The 22,838-nt window shown below is 37.1% G+C and overlaps 2 protein-coding genes across 4 annotated transcripts; both read left to right on the top strand.

Moving 5' to 3' along the window:
• Positions 1 to 6,556: 6,556 nt before the first annotated feature.
• Positions 6,557 to 7,470, top strand: LOC306986025 (protein FAM13A-like; the record flags this gene model as incomplete). Its single annotated transcript, XM_079588857.1, has 4 exons — positions 6,557 to 6,567; positions 6,613 to 6,812; positions 6,916 to 7,093; positions 7,326 to 7,470. 4 exons carry the CDS (start codon positions 6,557 to 6,559, stop codon positions 7,468 to 7,470), a joined length of 534 nt encoding a protein of 177 aa, XP_079444983.1.
• Positions 7,471 to 10,109: 2,639 nt separating this feature from the next.
• Positions 10,110 to 19,421, top strand: LOC306985407 (chemokine-like protein TAFA-4). Of its 3 annotated transcripts, none has more exons than XM_079587636.1 (6): positions 10,110 to 10,349; positions 11,166 to 11,317; positions 11,633 to 11,789; positions 13,260 to 13,415; positions 16,757 to 16,881; positions 17,102 to 19,421. In XM_079587636.1, exons 3-6 carry the CDS (start codon positions 11,645 to 11,647, stop codon positions 17,111 to 17,113), a joined length of 438 nt encoding a protein of 145 aa, XP_079443762.1. In that variant the 5' UTR covers positions 10,110 to 10,349; positions 11,166 to 11,317; positions 11,633 to 11,644; the 3' UTR covers positions 17,114 to 19,421. The 3 variants fall into 3 exon arrangements, with proteins under 3 accessions (XP_079443762.1, XP_079443761.1, XP_079443760.1); XM_079587635.1 differs by having other exon boundaries at positions 11,166 to 11,207; positions 18,851 to 19,314; XM_079587634.1 differs by having other exon boundaries at positions 11,166 to 11,207; positions 17,102 to 18,393.
• The last annotated feature ends 3,417 nt before the right edge of the window (positions 19,422 to 22,838 follow it).

Raw genomic sequence — 22,838 nt, 5'->3', positions numbered from 1 at the left:
AGTTGATTAGATTATTTTATTTTAACTATTTCCAAATCTAGTTTAGTCAGATAATGTTATTACCATGAGATAACGAAGCTATAATCAGTGTAATAAACACAGGCCTACTTAAGTTTCCAACATCACCCGAGTAAATTTAGACATTTATACTCTTTCTGATTTATAAGGGGTTAAACAAACCGAGATGGCTGAGAAGTATTTTGTGTTGCAATTGAAGGCTACAGGTGTGTAATGCGGTTTTATTTCAAAGGCTGCCTTTCTTCTCATTAACCAGGGTTATTAAAACACACACACAGTTATCTGTAGGTTTTTTTTCTTCCAGGTTTTCATGTTTATTTGCACAGTGCTGGTAATGGGTTAAGTGCAAGAATATGCTTTCAGAGGGGTACAAAAAAGCATATAAAGCCCTAGCCTACAGTAGGCTATATCATGGGCAATGCGAGCTAACGTTAGCTGGCTAGTTAATTAACATAGCCTAGGTAGCATGTATTTTAACAAAGTTCATGTAACTTAAGGGTGTGCGATATCACAATTTTTGCTCGTGGACGATTAAAATGTCTCCACAATCTGCTTTTAAAGAAATATCGTAGTATTGTGCTACAGTGCATCCCGTCCCAATATGGACAACTCATTGTGTAATACAACTCATTGTGTACATTCACATCACACGTAACGCAGTGGTAGAGTTACACTCACGAGACATTGCGTTAATATTGTTAAATACACACAAGGTTTACATAAACACAGTTGGTTATGTCTAAAGTGAAAGTAATTAGTTGCATGTCTTTATGATAGATGCGTGCAGGTCTTAAAGTGACAGCAGCCTAATTGTAAAAATGCTGCCCCTTGTTATTTCACCCACAAATGAAAATGTTGTAATTATTTACTCACTCGCATGTTGTTCCAAACCTGTATTCATTAATTTCTTGTGCTCAACACAAAAGAAGATATTTTGAAGATGTGGGATTTGCTGGTTCCCATTGACTTTCATAGTAGGAAAAATATAGGCCTACTATGGAAGTCAATGGGGTAATAACTGTTTGGTTACCCACATTCTTCAAAATAACTTTTGTTCAACGGAAGAAAGAAACTCATTCAAGTTTAAAACAATTTGAGAGTGAGTAAATGATGACAGAATTTTTATTTTGGGTGAACTATCCCTTTAATGTTAATTCATGTATTATGTTATCTTGTTACAGGTCCATCTGATCTGTTCATTTATGTCATTATTTAATTTAATGTTGTCCGTTCTGTACATCTACATTTATTTTTTATATAATAAGATACCGTTTATCTAAAATAATTTTATTTGTAGCTGATTTTTCTGAATTTTTGCACGTTGCTAATTTTAACCAAAAGCCATTAAAGTGGTTAACTTTTTTTTTCTTTTTTTTTCTCAGTAAATGCATTGTCTGCTGGTTTATTTAGCTAATTGTCAGGACACCACATTAAGTATGCAGTACTGTAAGACTTTGAATATTACAGTGCAAATTAACACCCGACCACTCCTGTGGGTTTGCTGTTGTTACAATTAAAAACCATAGAAGGGTAAAAACATGGCAGGCAGTCATTGATATGATGTAAGCAACACAGCTACCACAACTAATACAATTCATAATGGGTGTGTTAGATTTATTGTGTGCGAATAATCAATCATTGACTATAGTCAATCGTATTGGCTGCACCGAGGTACCCCCAACTAAAATTCAGCTTAGGGTCCCATAAAGGCTTGGGCCGGCCCTGCATACAGCAAGTAAGCAAATATAGCACCTTTACAAGCAAAAACATTCTTAAAACCAACATTAGTATTAGCCAACAAGCAGCTATGCAAAAGCTAAAGAATAAAAATAAGTTTTATAATATGATTTTAAGGTGACAGTTCATGAAGCTGACCTCACTTGGAATTGGAGACTATAGATTTGGACCTATATGGAAAAACACCAGGATAATATGGTAGTATTAATTTGTGCTGTAAACATTGTATTCTTACTTTTACCCGTTATCTTCTTCGGATGACCAGTAGTAGGCCTACATGTAATGGCGATCTGTATATAGCTACTACTGTTCTTAACTGTTCTTATAAGGGAAAAAAAAATCTATCAAATTAAATGGCGTTTAAAGTGGTTTATGGGCCTCCAAGTTGTGATAGTATAGTTATAGTCATAATCATGGAAAAGGTGAGCATTTCAACTTTAACTCTGACAGATGCACCGCTGCAAAGCAGGCTGGGTAGAAATAGACTGAAAGTATGGCGGATGAAAAGAGCCGTAAGTGCTGAATAAACAATGAGCACAGATGGACTTATTACAACATTATTACACGGATATGTGATTGTATGCAAGCTTGTTTGAACCCTCTCTTATTCCCTCTTTTTAGGGGGAAGAAAAGAAAAAGAATAATGGCAATGGCTGAGAAGTTAGTGATGAAATAAGAGCTGGCTGCAGGTTTGAGGATTGCTCAGCATAGGGACTGTCAAAATTCACCCTGTATCTGACTAATAAACGAAGCGAAGAAAGTTTATTCCAGCAAAAGTGTTTTTACGTTGTTTGTCATGGAGTCGTGTGCTGGAGTCGTGTGCAGAGTTTCTGGAGAGATCTGGCCCTTTCACACACCCAGACTTTGAGCCTAGTGACGAGGTGAGGGAAAAAAAACATTCTGCTTATTTTTTAATACTTTATATTCTTTATTTAGTAAGAATTCTTTAAAAAAAATATTTAGATGTAAAAAAAGAAAGAAAAAAAGACACTCCAGACATGCAAAATCCTGGTAATGGAGCTGGGGGTCTTGGCTGCGAACTACTGAAGAACCTGGTAAGGTTTCTATCTATATTTTTAATCCAGCCCCTCATTTGTTTTGTTTTCGAGTAATAACTTGTTGATCATATTACTCTTTTTTTTTTTTTTTTTTTTTTTTTTTAAGGCTCTGTCAGGCTTTTTTTATATTCATGTTGTGATATGGATTATGGATATCATCGATGTCTCCAGCCTCAATTGACAGTTTCTCTTTAGGTACGACTGTGTGCATTTTGAAACAGATATTTGAGTTTGTTGGGAGCCACATTTTTTATTTTGTTAATGAAGATTTCTGAAATGGAAACATTAGTTTAGTGGTCAAAATGGCATTGAATTCTCACCTTTTTTTTATCTATAAAAAAAAAAAAAAAGAGTAATTATTATTATACTATTATTATAATTAATAATTATAGTATGATGCCTGTATTCTATCCTACAGTTCACCAATTTTTTTTTGCAATATATAAGTAAATTAGCAAATAGCACACAGATAAAAGCACTATTATATTGTAACAAAATGATGACTTTACACATTAAAAACATTACAAAAATAAAACAAAATGAATTAACATGTATTTAACATAATTTCCATTAATTTCCATCCCATTTCCATTTCAAAACGTTTTTAACTTATCAAATATTATTTTATGTTTGTGCTTTTGAAAATTGAACTCTAATTAGGCTTATTATTTAGCAGTTTAGGCTCATTTTGAGCAGAAATATGGGCTTTGTATGTGTAATTGGTTAGTTTTTTTTCCACACTTTCATCCACATGCTATTAAGATGTGTGTGCGGGAATTATGCGACTACCTTGAACACGATAATGGAGTCTTTTTTGATAATTGGTGATAATAGTGCTTTCGTTTGGTTAAGTTCTTTATGTGATCAGTGTAGTTGCAGTGCCCCTTTGCTTGCCTTTTTTATTTCTGTGGTCAGCTCTAGTTGGGGACAAGACAAGGACGTCTGGTCACCCTACCATATACTTTGTGCCTTTAGAAAGTCTTTAGAAAGAGCAGCTGAGTTTAATATCACCGGTGTCAAATACAGACTCACTTAAGGTACAGAGTGGACTGATGTATCAGAGAAACCACAAGAGCACTTTCTGATAGACTGTTATTTTAAGATGTTACTGCTTTTCTTTCAGGTGTGGTTAAATAAATAATCCCTGCTGTTGCATCCAAACAGTCATTATGGATTTTACCTGAGAGGAATTTTACTCCCTTAATTCAAATCGTTGAATTTTAATTCCCCCACATTTTTTAGCTGCTTGTGCCACATAAGTTTTTTAAATTGCTACAAGGTGAATCATCTACACATTTTGTCTCCATCATTGTCATTATTTTGACATTTGAAGTTGTTATTTGTAAATCTGTCTGCTGTGGCCTCAAGACTTCACAGAGAGACCTAAATATTTAGTGACTGTCACTATAAGCTTTGGTGTTTGCATTAAATATGCAGTGGAAAGATGGTTTAACAGTTCGTTTGTCATGTCTAAAATGTGCGGTTATATTTAAAATACCGTTTAAATATTATTTTATAATACCGCTTTTACTAGTCACCTAATCTAGTGCTTGTTTTTTCAGTGCATATATCCCATTGTATAACTATCTGTTTTTTAATTATGTGGATGGATTGTATATATATTTTAAGCAGAGGGAAAGGTAATAACATGACTGCATGAATCTACCCCAGGCAGGGTAAGTTATGCTTTCACAGATCACAAATATATATTGGACCAATCAGCTGAGATCAGTGATGTCACTCGCCCAGTATCTCTCACTCCAAATTAAAGCACGCTTTAATTTATTTATAACCATCATATTGTTCTTTATGATCTCTTGTGCTGTGTGTTTAAATTCTTAATGTTTTTCATAATTATCAATGATCAAACCAATCCTGTAATGAGTTTCTTTAAGTTGTTTTGTGGTACAGGGCTCTGGTACATCTGTCAGTGGGAGTTTAGTTGGTAACTTTAGTTGGACTTTGCAAAAAATTCACATTAGTTAATATGATCAACTAATCAATGGGCTATAGCTTTTGTTACAGTATTTCATCATTGTTGTTAACGTTAGTTAATAAAAATGCAACTTTTTGGTGTTAGTTCATGGCAGGTCCATTAAATAATACAGACCACTTTTGATTTTGATAAAGTTTTATAATGTATTAGTAATTCCTGAAATTAAGATTAATAAATGCTTTAGACGTAATTTTGTATTGTTAACTGTAGTAACTTACAAATGGAGCCTAATTGGAAAGTATCTTTTTTTTTTTTTTTATGTAAAAATATGTGTGTTCATCAGAGGGTCCAAGACCCTGGTACTTTTGTACTAGGAAAAAAAAATGGATTCGAGGAGTTTGTGGTTGAAATTTAAAAAGTAACAAATCCTGCCCTCGCGGGTCAATTTGACCTCCTTAGGAATGAATGGAATGTGAGGAATGCTTCAATACACTTAGAAAAACCTATAAATGCTCGAAATTCAAACTATTAATACTAAAACTTTACAAAAATATATTTTATAATGTCTACATATCTGAATACATACTGAAAGAACTGACTTTAGGACCCAGCGGAACAGCTCATTTGCTCCAAATAGAGCTACAAGGACATCTAGTGGCAAGAGTGTGAGGAATGTGCTTAAATGACTATTTATTCATTATTTATTTATAAAATCTGGTAATTTAAAGGTAAATAAAAGAAAAAGAAAAAAATTGAAAAAAATATTATCAAAATAAAAATAAGCTTTCTGGAAAAAAAAAAAAAAAACTAAAACAAATTAAGTTTAGTAAAAACCTGATTGTTTGTGTTTAAATATTGTAAAATATTCTTTAAGTTGTTTTAATTATTATCATTTCTGTCATTCATTTAAATGTTAATGTATGCACTGATGGTTTGTTGATGCCTGGTAACCTAACACAACTAGACTGCTCAGCGCAATTATGACGTGAGCGCTGCAGCAGGTCATAATGAACTTTCTTTATCAGAAATCTCTGTTGGGTGTTTTTGGCGATATATGCGGTTTTTGTTGCGGTTGGCGAGTTTCTACAGTTATTGAATTGATTTGGTTATTGATTTTCGGTTTTTGACTATCGGCTTTGGATTCGCGACACATTTTGACACTGGGTTTTTGACTCCGTTCTGTTTTTGACGCTTGATTTGTGACTGTTTTGGATTCCCGTTTTTGACCCTTTTCTGGGTTCGACTATCGGCTTCGGACTCTCGGATTGGTTGACAGCTCCTCCTTTCATTGAAATGGGGGTGATCGGAGTTTTATCAGTGTGTGTAAGTATGCGATATGCACACAGCAGACTACTAACAATTTGACAAAGATTGACTTCCAGTAAAGAACTTCATAAATTTGTGTTAAAATTCAGCTTTCTTATTTTTTTCAGTCTTGTTTTAAATGTCAAGTATTGAAATTAACAAATGACATCCCGTAAATTGTTGTAAGTGTAGCCCACATGAAATGCTATTGTAAATGTGATATTTCCTGATTATCCTTTATAGGAATCTGTCTAACATTTTAAAGTTATTTTCTTATGCAGTGTGTCCTGTACAGTAGCTTACATTTCCCTGTAAACCGTCTTGATTTTTTTTGAACTTTTTGTGCAGGTGGAAACACAGAAGGCTGTGTTTGGTGTGCCTCTGATGGGCCTGAGGAAGAGTGGACAGATGAGGCAGGGTCTTCCTCTAGCGCTCATACACATAGTGGAGTTTGTGGAGAAGCATGGTGAGTGTGTCTGCCAGTGTTTCTCAGTGTCCACATATGCTGAGATTGTGTGTATCTGTAAAATAAAATGCGTGTTTGTGTTTAGGTCTCAGTGAGAGTGGCCTGTTCAGGGTTAGCGGGAAAGTGAAACTCTGCCAGGAATTAAGGAAAGGTTTTGATCAAGGAAGCTTTCCGGAGTTTGACAGTGGGGATATTCCTACTCTTGCCTCCTTGTTGAAACTTTTCCTCAGGGAGTTGCCTGGTGGACTTATTCCAGAGTCACACAGGACACAACTGCTGAAGGTGTTCAATGGTAGGTGAAGCTGAGGCGGTGAGGAGTGAACATTTTGGGTACTTGCTGCACAACAAAATTGACTCATCAAATCTGATTGAATCTTCTTCATTGTATCTTGCAGATTCAAAAGAGGAAGAACTGAATCAGGCTGTGAGGATGATCCTGAACAGTCTTCCTGAGGAACATTTTAACGTCCTCTGCTACTTGTTGTACTTCCTGTCCCGTGTGGCAGCTGAGAGTCATCTGAATCTTATGACATCCAAGAACTTGTCAATAGTTTTTGGACCCACCATCTTTCAGTAAGTGTGTGTGTGTGTGTGTGTGTGTGTGTGTGTCTGTGTGTTCAGTTGATATAGTCTGTAACCCAAAGCACATTACAATGTAACTCAAGGACTGATGTTTCTAGAATTACATGCACAGGTTTTCAGGATCTTATGAGACAGAGACCAGTCTGATGGAGCTGTCAAACATAAAAGGAAGATGGGTGTCTGGTGTATAGTGATGTGACACGTTTGTTATCTGTGTGTGCAGCGTTCCTCTCGGCCCCAGCATGATTGAGGAACAGGGGCTGTGTAACGCTTTGACAGAGCACCTGCTGAACAACCTGGAACATTTGCTGCCGAACATGTACCCTCATCCATCCACCAGCAACACAGCAGTGAGTTTTTTCAAATGATGGTGGCATCTGTATGTGACTGGGTTTATGAATGGAATCTGTCATTATATAAATAATTAAATTAAATTCTTAGGCATTGCTAGTGAAAATGATAAAAGATAGGCTAATTCTTTAGTTTTGTATATGTATGAGAGATTGAAAATGCTTAGAAATGTGTTTGTGTGTTTGAGGAGGCAGGGGACTGGACTGACGAAGAGTGCACTCAGCTGCCACTCACAGAAATGAGGTACATATGCTGAACACACACTCACACGCTCATGCAGACCTGTGTTGTTGGCAAACAGTTGTTGATCAAATGCACGCACAGATCACATACACCCACAAACATGCACACATACAGTAAGATTCTGGTCATTATGGGTTTATTTAGAACCATTTATTGTAGAGTGCTTGCTTGTCAGTCTTCATGCTTGTTCTGTGTGTTTTCCAGATCAAAGCTACCTAAAATTGGACGACTTGGGCGACTGAGAAAAAGATTAAGCAGTTTTGGGAGAAAGTTTTTCTCATGCTTTGGCAGGTATGCAGCAGGATCTTTTTATCTTTATCTTAAGACTGATCTGGTTGTTGCCCTGCATGTGCCCATATAAAGTTTAGAAATGAAGTTTTACTGTGTTAGATTTTCTTACCTTTACATTTCTGTTTTCTTACCTTTTCATTACTTCCCCACACAGTAACAAAATTGAGAGCGAAGAGGCCTATGCAGAAATGGAGACCTAGACATATGTGAGTAGAAGACAATGGGGCCAGTGACCCCGACTGCAAGATACTGAGCTCGGTGAGGGTCACTGGAAGACAAAGAGGCCAGTGAGGATCACCAGAAGACAACGGGGCTGGTGACCCTCAATGCAAGATACTTGGGCCGGCACTAAGGCTGGTGAGCTTCACCCTCAGACACTAGGGCTGGTGTGGGTCACCGTAAAACATTGGGGCCAATGAGGATCACCAGAAGACACTGGGGTCGGTGAGGGTCATCACACAGCACTGGGGCCGGTGTGGGTCACCTCAAGACACCAGGGCTGGTGAGGGTCCCCGGAAGACACTGGGGTCGGTGAGGGTCATCACACAGCACTGGGGCCGGTGTGGGTCATTGAAAGACATTGATGGCGGTGAGGGTCACCTCAAGACACTAGGGCTGGTGAGGGTCACTGGAAGACACTGGGGTCGGTGAGGGTCATCACACAACACTGGGGCCGGTGAAGGTAACCGCAAGACACCAGGGCTGGTGAGGGTCCCCGGAAGACACTGGGGTCGGTGAGGGTCACTGGAAGACATTGAAGGCGGTGCGGGTCACCTCAAGACACTAGGGCTGGTGAGGGTCACCGGAAGACACTGGGGTCGGTGAGGGTCATCACACAACACTGGGGCCGGTGAAGGTTACCGCAAGACACCAGGGCTGGTGGTGAGGGTCACTGGAAGACATTGAAGGCAGTGAGGATCACCTCAAGGCACTAGGGCTGATTAAGGGTCACCGGAAGACACTGGGGTCGGTGAGGGTCATCACAGAGCACTGGGGTCTGTGTGGGTCAGTGGAAGACATTGAGGGTGGTGAGGGTCACCTCAAGACACTAGGGCTGGTGATGGTCACGGGAAGACACTGGGGTCGGTGAGGGTCATCACACAACACTGGGGCCGATGAAGGTAACCGCAAGACACCAGGGCTGGTGAGGGTCACCGGAAGACATTTGAAGGGCGGTGAGGGTCACTGCACAGCACTGAGGCCTCTGCTGTGCAGTGTCCCTTACCGCACCCAATGTCTTTCGGTGACCCTCACCAGCCTTATGTCTGGCGGTTACCTTCACCGGCCCCATGGGACTGTGCAGTGACCCTCACCGGCCCCATGGGACTGTGCAGTGACCCTCACCGGCCCCTATGTCTTCCGGTGACCGGAAGACATTGGGACAGGGTCACTACACTACACAGCACAGCACAGCACAGCACTGGAGCCAGTGAAGTTTACCGCAAGACACTATTGCTGGTGAGGTTCACTTAAAAAAGACATTGGGGGCAGTAAGGGTCACAGCACTGGGGGCAGTGAAGGTTACCGCAAGATACTAGGGCTGGTGAGGTCCGGTCACCGAAAGACATTGTGTGTGGTTTGGGTCACTGCACAGCACTGGGGCCAGTAAAGGTAACTGCAAGACACTAAGGCTGGTGAGGGTCACCGGAAGACACTGGGGTCGGTGAGGGTCATCACACAACACTGGAGCCGGTGAAGGTAACCGCAAGACACCAGGGCTGGTGAGGGTCACTGGAAGGCACTGAAGATGGTGATGGACGACAGGTGTGATTTATGAAGATACAGACAAGACAGATGCTGATGTTGACTGAAGCTGATTCAATTAAAGATTGTCATTTTCATTCAATTAGTAGCGACTCTCTTTTTTCTTTATTAGGTCTGTACACAGTCTTTTGTTTGTAGTTGATCATGCAAGTTGAATTTACAAAATGTCACATTTAGAAAAAGCCATTTTTACACAATTTTTACATTTATTTACACCAAAATAAAACAATTAACACCTCATTTTTAAAACATCTCTTTTATTGGCTTTTTTATTGAAAGTTTAATTATTTTTATTGGTGTTGTTAGCAATGAACATTAATATGTAAATGATCAAATGAAAAAAGTATATAATCAAATATCTTCCAGAAACTGTCATGAGCTCAAGGCGAGCTATTAAATAAAGACCCTTGCCCCCCGCGTTACTAACACGAGTAATCGCCTTTAGAGTAGTAATAGAAAAGATCTGAATGTGAACAGATGGTCTCTTGATTAAGTTTGATACTGATGCAGGGAGCGTCTTCCTGAGGACTTTAATAAACCAGCACTGAACGAGTAGCTACATGAATCGGGGTGACACTGTTTTCCAGAGGAAATGCAGGTAAGGCAACTAATTTTTCCATTCGTTTACAAAATGATAAACAATGTAATTTGTATGTGTCCGTGAAAATTATGAGTAACGTAAACGTCGCGTGGTTTCGTTTTGTAAGTCTAGATACAATGATGAAAAAAGTTATCGATGTAGCCTACTTAATAGCCTATATTAGCTAAATGCACGCACGAATCGCATTTGCTTTTTTATTTTTTCTCCATGTAGGCTACCAGCCATAACAGATAGAACAGAAATACAACATAGCACACTAGGCTACACAAATCAGCCAATCTGTTGTCTAATTTATCACATGTCTGTTTAAGTCAGAATGTGTCTAAATTAACATAGGCTACCAGTTATTTTAGTAATAGCATTGTGTGTACATAATTTTTTTTAGTTCTGGTTTTAATTCGTTTATAATGGTCTTTCTCGCTTAACCTGTGTATTGTTTTGTTTTATCTTTAACTTTGGATCATTTTTTTAACTTTAACTTTAACAAATAGATTGTAAGTCAGTTAATTTTTATCCCTTTTTTTAATAAAACCCCTCTCCCTGAATTTAAAACCGAAAAACAAAAGAGTAGTCATGTCTATTCTTCCATCTCTGCTTCATGCCAACTTGTTTTGGTCTAATAGACGAGAGAGTATTTTCTTATTTTGTTCACATATTCATTTCACATCCTGTCAGTTGCATATGATGAGCTCGTAAGTGGATCTAGACAGATTTGCAGTTTATTGTGGAGTTGCTACTGAACTTTAAAAATGTGTGAAAATCCTGAATATTATGAATGTTATCCTGACTACATTTTTGTGGTTCTATTCCCAGGGAGACATAGAAAAGCACCAGGGAGCAGTTTTCCATAGTCAGGTACTATGAGCACTTGTGTTAAAAGACACTTTGGCAGAGTTGCAGATCGGGAGATGGAAGATCAGATTAACCCAGGGACTTGACAGTAATATCGACACTGATCGCTAACAGTAAATTATTCCCCTTACAATTTGTTTCCTTCTAGGCGTTGCTGAAGATGACAGTGATGATACTTAACCTCAGAACATTAAGTGAAGTGTTGTAGTCGTATATCATCTTTCTTTCTTAAGATTTAACTATTTGACTTAGAGCATTGAAAATGGTTATAAGAAGTATAATTATATTCCTTGTTATTTTACCTGTGTTTTTGCTTTAAACTTTGGTCAGATCATGTTGTTTTTAAATGTGCTATAGAAATGCATGTGCAGAAATACATATTTATTGAAATAATGATCAAGACAAAATATACTCCTTTTTTATCATAGGAAAATGCAAGCATGTCCTGCAAAACAGAAATCTGCGTGAAGCGCATCTACAGGAATAAAGTAAGGCAGAAACCATGGGCTCTTCTGCTTGTGTGTGTGTGGCTCCTGTGCTCACAGTCAGTGTCCAGCAGCAACCAAAGCTCTCGAGGCCAAACCGGTAAGCTAAGCCAACTCTCTCGCTCTCCCTTTCTCTCTCACCCCCCCCCCCCCCCATTTTTTTTTGTCCCCCTTAGGTCTCATTACACACACTGGACACACACTTATATAGCCCCACTGGGAGCACAGCCAGACCACTGCTAATAACTGCTAAACAACCATTTGCCACCTAGTTATAACTCATTCAGTCATGAACATAGTGAATCTAAAAGGTCATGAGGCGGCTGGTATAGCTTTAAGTAGATATTTGCATCCATATAAAGTCAAATAATATATGACCCTGGATCACAAAACCAGTCACAAGTCGCACGGGTATATTTGTGGCAATAGCCAACAATACATTGTAGATCAAAATTACATATAAAAAAAATAATTAGGATTTTAGGTAAAGATCATGTTCCATGAAGATATTTTGTACATTTCCTACCGTGAAATATATAAAACATTTATTTTTGTGAGTGAATGCAGCATCATCAAGAACATAAAAACTTTAAAGGAGATTTTCTCACCCTCAGATTCCAGATTTTCAAATAGTTGTATCTTGGACAAATATTGTCCTACATAACAAACCATACATCAATGGAAAGCTTATTTATTCAGCTTTCATGTGATAAATCTCAATTAAGAATCACCCTTGTGACTGGTTTTGTGGTCCAGGGTCACATGATAAAATATAATATAAATAATATAATGTTTGTTTATTTTAGTTTACTTTATATATATTTATAATTTTATTAAAAATTTTAAACAAGCTTTTGTCAGTTTTTTTATTGATTTTATTTTGATGAACTGATTTAGTTACAAACTGATCTATTTTGGTTGAATTAATTTTTATTGAAGTTTTAGTTAGCTCTAATTTTTTATTTATTTCCAGTTAATAAGTTTAGTGCTTCAACTTAAATTTGTTTCAGTTTTATTGCTAAGGGAACATTTCTAATTTTCATTACAAAAAAATTAAACTAACATTTATATTTGATTTTCAGCTTTATTTTAATTAACAGAAATGTTTTTAATAGTTTTAGTTTAAGTTAATGATATATATGCCCTGTGTCAAGATGCCACAAGAAACACACAACAACACACACACACACACACACACACACACACACACACACACACACACACACGCACACACACACGTGTGTATCGATAGATAGATAGATATAGATAGATAGACGTGATGGTGTACTTATTTTTTTTAACATCTGTATTTACAGAAAACATATTCTTTATATATGTTTATATGTTATGTTTTAATAATTATTTCTGTGCTGATTTTAATAAAGTCACTGGATCAGAGCTCAGAGCAACTGTAGTGTTGTTTATGTCCATGTGAGGGCGCCAGGACATTAGAAATAATGTTATCTGTGCCTCTGTTTTCACAACATTTTAAGATGTGTGTACGCACATGACAAATATTCTGCATGTAATAAAGTCCTCCCGTCTTTAACGGTCTTTCTGTCAATTTAAGGTCGGTCAGAAGTAAAGCCGGGTACCTGTGAAGTGGTGGCGGCTCATCGGTGCTGTAATAAGAATAAAATAGAGGAGAGGTCTCAGACGGTCAAGTGCTCCTGTCTCCCTGGACAGGTGGCTGGAACTACACACACCCAACCTTCATGTGTAGATGGTATGTCTGTATCTCATTAACCTCAAATGACTGTAGGTTTAAGGAAAAAATGAATCATGGCTAAGTGCATCAGTGACTATTATTATGTGTGATGCTGCATCTACAGCGATAGGTGTCAGTACAGTCCATGATCACTGTCATATTGGTCAAAACAAACAAAAAATGACTTGGTACTTATTATGACAGCATAAGACGCAGTGATAGTTTGCAAACTCCTGTTGGATTTAGTTTCAGGAACAGGTTGGACTTCAGGGCTGCTTTTGATTTAAAACTCCAGCAACATTGGCTTTCTCAAGCTGTCACTCTCCTTAGATTTAGGCTTCGAGCTGTGAATCTAATCCTGCTTTGCCAGTTTGTTGACTCTTCAATCAGCAGATATTTTGGAGGGATTTACTGCCGCACACAGTTTCTTGCTGTAGGTATCTCTGTTTTAAGTTTTCTGCTGGAAAACTTAAAAAAAAATGTTAGGCATGCACCAATATTACAATTCTGGCTTATACAATAAACTAATAATTAATAAACTAATCAATAAATGGCTGATATTACATTTCTATAGTGTTTTGTCTAAATAAATGGAAAAAAAAATAGTGCCCCTATGGTCTTCGGATATTACCTTTTAATGTAGTGTGTAATATCGCGGTTATAGCTATATCAGCTGTGTTGTAGTTTTATAGAATTATTATCTCCTAAAAGAAAAAAAATGTCTGTAACTCTAGTCTTCCTGGCTGCACGCACCTATACGAACAAATTTGCATCTTCATTGGCTGCTGTGTTTTTGGGCCTTGGATGCATGTAAAACGATTGTAGGAGACCTCCAAAATAAGATCAGGAGACTTTAAAAAAAAGTATAAATGCTTCTTTAAATTCTTCAAGTGAATTTAGGCATCAACATTATAATGTAAACTGGTTGTAACGAAAATGGATATGCATTTTAAGATTTGCTACAGCTTATGTTTAACAGTGTTATTTAAGATGAACTTTAAGTGGGTATTAGATGATGAGCATGTACAATTAAAGGGATAGTCCACTCAAAAATGCTTTTCTCACCCTCATGTCATTCCAAACCTGTAATGACTTTCTTTCTTCTGTGAAACACAAAAGAAGGTATTTTAAAGGGTAACTCTCGCCTAAATTGATCCTAGGCTATTTTTGTGACAAAATTTTGTCAACTCCGTGGACACAAACAATGTAGTCAATGCTCGAGTTCATGTGTAGGGCCCCTGGTGATTTTTCAAGCACAGTTTCATGTTGTGTCGAGCCTCCTTAGTGTTTTAAAAATAGCGATTTTGATGCTCTCATTGTCGTGCCCCTAGCACTCATTCAAAGGGCATTTTGACCGAAAACGAAAATAAGGTCAAAATGAAAAGTGATTAATTCCATTCTAATTATGCTTTTACACGAATGTTTGACTCAGGTAGATTAACAAAAATAGCCTTGGATCAATTTTGGCGACAGTTACCCTTTAAAGAATTTAGATTTTTTTCGTTCACTTTGACTTCCATTGTATTTTTTTTGTGTTCAATGGAAGTCAATGGGAACCAAAACTGTTTAGTTACCAACATTATTCAAAATATCTTCTTTTGTGTTCCACAGAAGAAAGAAAGTCATACAGGTTTAGAGTAAATTACAATTTCGTAAAATTTTTGGGTGGACTATCCCTTTAAATATCCTTATATGTTGGCAGAAAACTGTTATGGTTATGATGTGTTGTCCATCCCTATTGTTTTATTAATCATTTCAATGAATATGAGTAATATTCCTCAATAATATATCCTATATAACGGCTTTTGTTTTAACACATATAGGCCACTTGAGCTTGTTCTCCAGAAAAACTCCTCTAGTCTAAATGATAATGCAGAATCATGCAGAATTTGATTCAGAGTCAACATAATTCATTCTTTGATAGAATGTCAAGAAAATAGTTTTGAAAGGAAAATCCCGATGTAATACCACATTCACTTTCATACATTTTCTCATACAATAGCATTACTATATCCTGGTGCCTCGGGTGCACATGTATTGTGTTACGCAGGATATTACAATTTTAATTCTTCAAAAGAAGCTGTTGAGTACGTATGGATCTCTCCCTGAATATCCTGCAGAAAAGACTAGCATGAATATTCAGACAAGCATTGTCTTTCTGATGAAGCTGGTTGACCAACGCAAGTCTCGCAGGTCAAGATTGTTAATAAGCCAGCACATCAGCGACCCATGCCCGTGACCCTGTCCAAAACACATTTTTTTCCCTCAGCAGGGCAGTTTTGTCAGCATGGAGCATTAATCAGCCATAGCTTGTGTCTTTCTGTGTACTTTCAGCATGCAGGTTTGTCTCTGTGTGGGTTTGAGTGGGTTTATGTGCATCTGAGAGGTGGGCAGTGAGCTTATGTGGGTGTGTTATCATCATGGTCATTCTTGTATGCCTCTGGGAAGATTTAACAGACCTCAACATTTCACAATTTCATGTCAATTCATTTCAGTTGTGATTTGATACATTCTTACTACACTGATCTCTGAAATACTTGATTCTGTCTGTTGTGGAAAACATTTTGACCATTGACCGCTGTCTCTGGCTAAAAAACACTCGCTCTTATCACTCTGCAGTCTCTTTCTTCTCACATAATGATAATTTCAACTCAAATTCGTATTTTGTGTCCTTGTTATAGTTATTTACTTGGAAAGTAGCCATTTAATAAGCAGGATAATGAAGTCAGCTAGTTATTTTCACAAAATAAACCCCCTCTGAATGAAACAAAACCACTCAGTGTGTGAATTTTGATCGCCCTGCCAGGGTTTATTTTGTGATAATGAAAATCCAGTACTTACACTACTGCTGATAAATCTTTAGTCTGATGGGTTCAGTAAGCTTTTTTTCTTCTTCTTTCTGCTGTAAATTGTTAAATTGTTCTGCATTAAATTAATCAAAGAATCCTGAAAAAGAATTAAGAAAGAAGAACAAAATAAGCAGCACATTTGTTTCCAATACTGATAATTCGGTAATCAGAAATGTTTCTTGAGTATCAAATCATCATATTAGAATGATTTCTGAAGGATCGTAAGACACTTAAGACTGGATTAATGTTGAAAAATCAGCTTTACCATCACAGGAATTTAATAGTTATTTTAAATTGTAATCATTTTTCACAATATTGCTTTTTACAGAATTTTAAATCAAATAAAAGCAGCCTTAGTGAGCATAAGAGACTTCTTTACAAAAAAAACCCCGTACAGATCTTAAACTTTTTAACTGTACTGTATATATTTTTTTTTTAAATCATCAACTTCTTGGTGGTACTGGATGTTGCTCCTGCATTTCACCCACTTTTCTTTTAATTCCCTCTCAGCATCAATCGTGCGGATGAAGTGGTGGTGTCAAATGGAGCCATGCTTAAATGGTGAAGAGTGTAAAGTATTGCCTGACCTCACCGGCTGGTCCTGCAGCTCCGGGAACAAAATCAAAACTACCAAGGTGAGTTGTAAGGCCTGGTCTTTGGAGGGAGTCCACTGTTACCTATATAGTCAACAGTTTGACTACCACCACACACACGTCAGAGCTTCATCACCAGATGTTTTGGGCTGAATTTCCCAGCTTGTTTGGACTGTACATGCATCAGTTTTCTAGTTATTCATGGGTAAATCTATCATGAAATATCTTCTAAAGTTCTTCTTGGCCCTTCTTCCCTGTTTAGGTCACACGGTAAAGCAACACTTCTGTGGACATGTGATGACAACTCATAATTTCACAAGAGTGTATTTTAAAATCAGATCTGCAAATGTCAACAGAAACGCTTGAGCAGAAACATGTGAACTGTGAACCATGCCTGCGAGAAGAGTTCAGATTCAAAACAATTATCTTTTGAACTTTCTATTCATCAAAGATTCATGAAAAAATGATCCCAGTTTCCACAAAAATATTGATCAGTTATGTTTCTTGAGCAGCAAATCATATTAGAATGATTTCTGAAGGATCATGTGACACTGAAGACTGGAGTAATGATGCTAAAAATTCAGCTTTGCCATCACAGGAATAATTACATTTTGAAATATAGCTGCGAGCAGCAATTATCAGGGTTCAAGCGTTTTAAGGCCTTTAAGCACATGCGTAAAAAGATATTATGTTTTATCTACAAAGCATGTAACCACTTAAATCATAGAAGGAAAAGACCATTTACAAGCAATACAGGCAATTTACCTTAGGAAACATATGTTTTTAAAAAAAAAAAGCTTTTTAACAGTTATAGTGCCACATATGGTCTGATCCCCATAAAAGTCTGCATGCTTTTTTAGAATCACATGTTGAATGTTTTCACCTAATTTCGTGAAGTTTTGAGTTTTCGGCTAGGATTTATTGACTTTTGAGTATATTTTGCCACGCCAATTTTCTAAATTACCCTGTTATAGCTACTCAAAAGGTAACATCATTTTTTTAAATAATTATTAACAATGTCTGAATCCGAAATCACCCCCTAAACTCTCATTCACTATTTCCTACGTTATAGTCCACTAATAGTGTTCACTTGAAGGAGTGAAAGAACACGAGTGGGTGAATTTGGACACCCGTTGAACGTACATTGGTTGTCCACTTGTTATTGCAATGCAACGTGGGATTGAATGAGTGCACTCAATAACGTCCACTTTGGTTTCAGACACCACTAAAAATGGCTGTCCCCTCAAGTAACGCCCTATTTGAGGGTATAAAGGATGATTTCAGATTCAGCCCTAGAGTAGATGTGTGAAACACCACGTGATTTCTTTCAAAATTCTTACAGACCTCTAGGACCATGATTCGAACATGCCCACCGAGTTTCATTCCGATCAGCCTCCATTAACCTTGTCTAATAAGTGCTCAAACTTCATTGGCCGATGGCAGCCATAGTTTTTGAGATACACCAATGTCTTCATAGACGATTATAGCACAAAAACACAGCAAGCCAATTTTCAAGTCAATCGGACTAACAGTTAAGTGGTTATAGCCATTTTCATGTTTAGCACCACCAAGTGGCTAGTCGTCATCGTGTGCTTTTTCACACAACCACAGAATGTGCTCTTGGGTGTGCCGAGATTGGTGAAAATATCAATTTCTTTCAAGAGTTATAGCCATTTTTGTAAAAGTGGCTCCTCCCACTTCAAATGTTTTGGCGGACCTTAGAGACCGTGAATCGAAATTTAAACTTTGTTTGATCATAATTGACAATAAGAGCTACGAGCGATTTTGCACTTTTCACCATGTAGCGGTGTTATTCACAAAAAAAAAAGTAATACAGGTGTGGATGAGGGTGATACATTGTTGACAAAATTATACTTTTTCGCTGTACTATCCCTTTAAATGTTTTTTTGGAAGTCACAGGTACATATGTTTTGTTTTTTCTCTCTCCATCTTGATTAATCCATGTTCTCCGAGTTGTATCCAAGTTAACTCTGATGTTGTTTTTGCACAGCAAAACTTCTGAATATTAAGATAAAGCCCCTACCTGCGCACATGTACACAAACACACTGCTCGTCTCTTCATTTTCATCTGACTGACTTGACACACCACCTGCAAGTTGAGGCAAGTAAACATGGAAGTTTGGAGCAAAACAAGCCCTGTTTGATATGGAAATAGAACAGAGGAGTGTGAGAGTGTGTGTGTTTATCTGGATGTGTGAGAAAGACAGATGGAGAACCAAACTATGCTGGAGCCCATGTGCTCCCGAGTTGTAGGTTATTATCATATTAAGAGTTTATTAAAATTTGGGGTTGGGGAAGTAGGGTGGTTAGCTTCTAATTATGACTGTAACAACAGTGAAATATGTATTAGTTTCCGTACACAAACACATGTAGGGGTTCACTGCAGGTTCCAGTCTGTTATTAATTCACACCAGGGTCACCTTGACTGTTTTGAATGATTTATCATAAGGCTCATTAAGACTGATGACAATTCACTGAATTAATTTGGTGTTTCCAAATGTAAAACTCAAAGTTTTTTTTAAACCTTTTTTTTAATGTTAATGAATAAATATTCATTATTGAGGTGCCTCTCTGTATCGTTATTTAACCATGAAGAATGTTGGTATTTTTTCCCCTTTTTGCTCTGCAGTAACCATAAAATTATACCTGACAGTTTAAGTGGCAAGAGGCAAGATGAATTTGAATGTATTTACAATAAACACATTTCAGTTTTAATGACACAGAACTCTCCTGGAAAGAGTAATTGTTCTGTGTGGAGATTCAGAAAGCAGGGTATTGCTTATGCATGCCGTGCCTGGCATCAGTCCCCTGGGGAGGGCCAGTGCTCCTGTAGTGCTTTAGACTAGAGGAACCGAGGACAGTGGATGTAAGTATACCTGCTTGAATTTAAATGATGTTGGCATCCATAATGAACTTAATGACAGGGTGCTTGAGTTTCACATTCTCACTCTTCTGCTTTGCATCGCATTGTTGTTAATAAGAGTGCCGGCGAATAACTCGATATGCCATTGTTCGCATACTTTAAAGGAAATGAGGAACCCATGCCAACACGGTATGCCATCATCTTATTACATCCAGCAGTGAGCGGAGGAAGACAGAGAAAATTGTTGGGCTCTGTGGGAAATAAAAAATTCAAATTATGAACTATTTTAGACCAGCAAATTACCAGGCTCAGGCGGATCCATCTTTTTAGATGGGAAAATAAGCAGGAATTGTTGTGGGGTCAACCCTCTTAGATTCAGTATCTTATCCAAAATGTGTTCATTGGTCAGATAATTACCCAAACCCCCCTTCGTCATCACAGTGGGGCAGAGAAAAGGAGGCCAGAGGAGCACGTCATGTGATATCTGTGTGCTATTAAAGGGACAGTTCACCTAAAAATTAAGGGGGCTTTTACACAACACTGGTTTCAACTAAAAACGGGAGAAATTTTACACTGTCTTTTTCCCAAATCACTGAAGTGACCTCGACGTCCGGGAAACTGTTTCTATTTTTCTGCGACGTCACGCTGGAACAACAAACACAAAGTGTGGGAATGATAATCTCAGGTAGTGTTTATGTGCTTTATTTAATGTTAAAAGCGTGTAATGTGACTTTGAATATCATTTAATGCTCCCAGCTTGCTGTAAAAGCAACAATGGATCATTCACCTCAGATCTTGAAATTAAACAAATGAAAACAAGAACGTTCAAACTGTGAAGAAACAAGTTTATTATTTGACAAATATTGTTTTAGTACTTCAGTAGCCTATGTATTTGAACAATGTTTAAATGGTTGTGAATTTGATTATGTAGCTACTCATCCATTTTCTTGCGATTGCCGTCAAGATAAAGGCTCTGGTGGTGAGCACTTGACGTGAGACCCCGCCCACACGCTGTTCTGATTGGCTGTGGTTTTTGATTGATTTGTACGCATCTCGCAGTCGCGTCGCATCTAGTGTGGACAGACAAATTATTTCTCGCTGCATTTATTTTTATTTTTATCTTTGTTTCAGTTAGTTATGCATTGCTAACTTCTTCCTTTATTCTGTATGGTCACAGAAACTGTAGGCCTACATATTGTTGTTATATTTTGTACAGACATTTTTGTAATTTGTTGCAAAATTGTATACCACAATTGTCATCTCTGTTATGTTTGCAAGCATAAAAAAAAAAATATATATATATTTCTTGCTGGATCTTATCGTATCGCGTCTGGTTAGGACACAGTGTTAGCCATCAGGCAAGTGTTATTTAAATAAACTCCTGATGTTCTTACATACTTTCCAATGCCTCTTTTTATGAGTACAGAACCTATTTGTACTACTATGGAAGTTTACTACCATTCCGGCAATTATTAGTGGGGTAATTTACGAGATACAACCTTGTATCCGTTAGCGCCTGCACTAAGCCATTCAGCTGATATCTTTAAATAAGCTAAAAGGACCTTATGGTTGAAATTACTCCGAACCATCCCTTTAAGTACATCTGTAAGTTCATAATTACTTTAATTCTCTTTGCAATATGGTAGGCTAGTGTTGAATGTACTGATATTCATTTATGGGGAACTGAAATATACTTTGATGTTATTTCCATTGAAACTTGTATGTATTTAAATATATTTACACTTGTAAAGATGACGTAATTTTGTATATTTAAAATGTATATAAACCATGTAATATCAAATGACACACAGTTTAAATTATAATGAAGTACTTTACATGTGCTAGTATGTGTATGTGTTACACATGTAACACATACACATACTATGCATGTGTTAGTATGTTATGTGAATACATCAAATAAGTGTATACTTTTTTAAAGCACAAAAATATCAATAAAACAGTGATTTCAAAATGTACTAAAGTGAAACTTTTCATTTGATGCTATTTTTAAAAGTGTTTAAGTGTGTATAAAACATAGGCTACTACTTAATCTAAGCATACTATATACTTTTAAGATTTGAAGTACACTATAAGAGCACATTCAATACAATAAAGTGCACTTCTTTTTCAAAAGTGTTTATTTGGTTTAGAGACATGCTAACAGAGTTCTAGGTTGAAAACTGTGCAATCAGTGAATGACAGTGTTATGGTACTTGGCATCAGTACTATAAGTGAGCAATGATGTGCACCATTTGTTTTGGGATTTGTCTGTCTGGATGTGAATTAGAAAGATGTATGAACTTCCGTACCTGCAGGGATCAAATCGATGCCCAGAAATGCATACTATGTAGTAGGCCTATATTTTTGCTTGCACATGAATCTTGCATATGGTATATAGAGCAACACACTGACTGTGGATTGTTATCATCAAACTGTCTTTTGTATAATTGGGAAACCTTCTCATCTGCTGGGAAGTTGTTGTACAGTATGTGTCTTACTCTTGACTAATCTGAGCCTTGAAAAAGACTCGAGAATGCCTCTAAATGTGCCACATTTATTGATAAACCTAATTAATGATTAATGATTATTTTTATTGACTAAATATGGTTACAATTGGTTACCAAATAAAAACAACAACTACACATCACGCAAGAAATTATAATTTAAATATACTTAATTACCGTTAAGGAGACTTGTGACTTATAATTGTGAAAGGTTTGGGGGTGTATAGTCATCATATTGTTCATGATTTAACTAGTCTCATGAAAACTACTCATGAATAATAAGCTGTCAAGGATGCATTTGGATGATTTCCCTTTCCCTTTTTTTTTGTCATGATCAAGTGTTATGGTGTGTGTATGTTAGTTGAGAAACCTGTCTTGTGTATCGGGGTGTGAGAGGAGGCTGTGAATTAAGTGACTCGAGAAGGTGAAAATGAAAGGTGAAAGCAAGTCTTGAGTTTGTAGTCTATCACCACAGCCTGTGCTTTTCTGATTTTCAGGTACACTAGTTAAAAAAGGAATAACTGTGTGGCTGGCATTTTCTTTTAAACAGAGCTGTGAGATTTGAACGGGTTGGTTTAGCTTTGTTTCTTGCATGTCTTGTTCCTTAAACG

The sequence above is a fragment of the Phoxinus phoxinus genome, assembly GCF_949152265.1.
Source record: "Phoxinus phoxinus genome assembly, chromosome: 18".
Lineage (NCBI taxonomy): Eukaryota > Metazoa > Chordata > Actinopteri > Cypriniformes > Leuciscidae > Phoxinus > Phoxinus phoxinus.
Note: the sequence above shows the minus strand (reverse complement) of the source record. Positions and strands in the feature narration are given on the sequence as shown.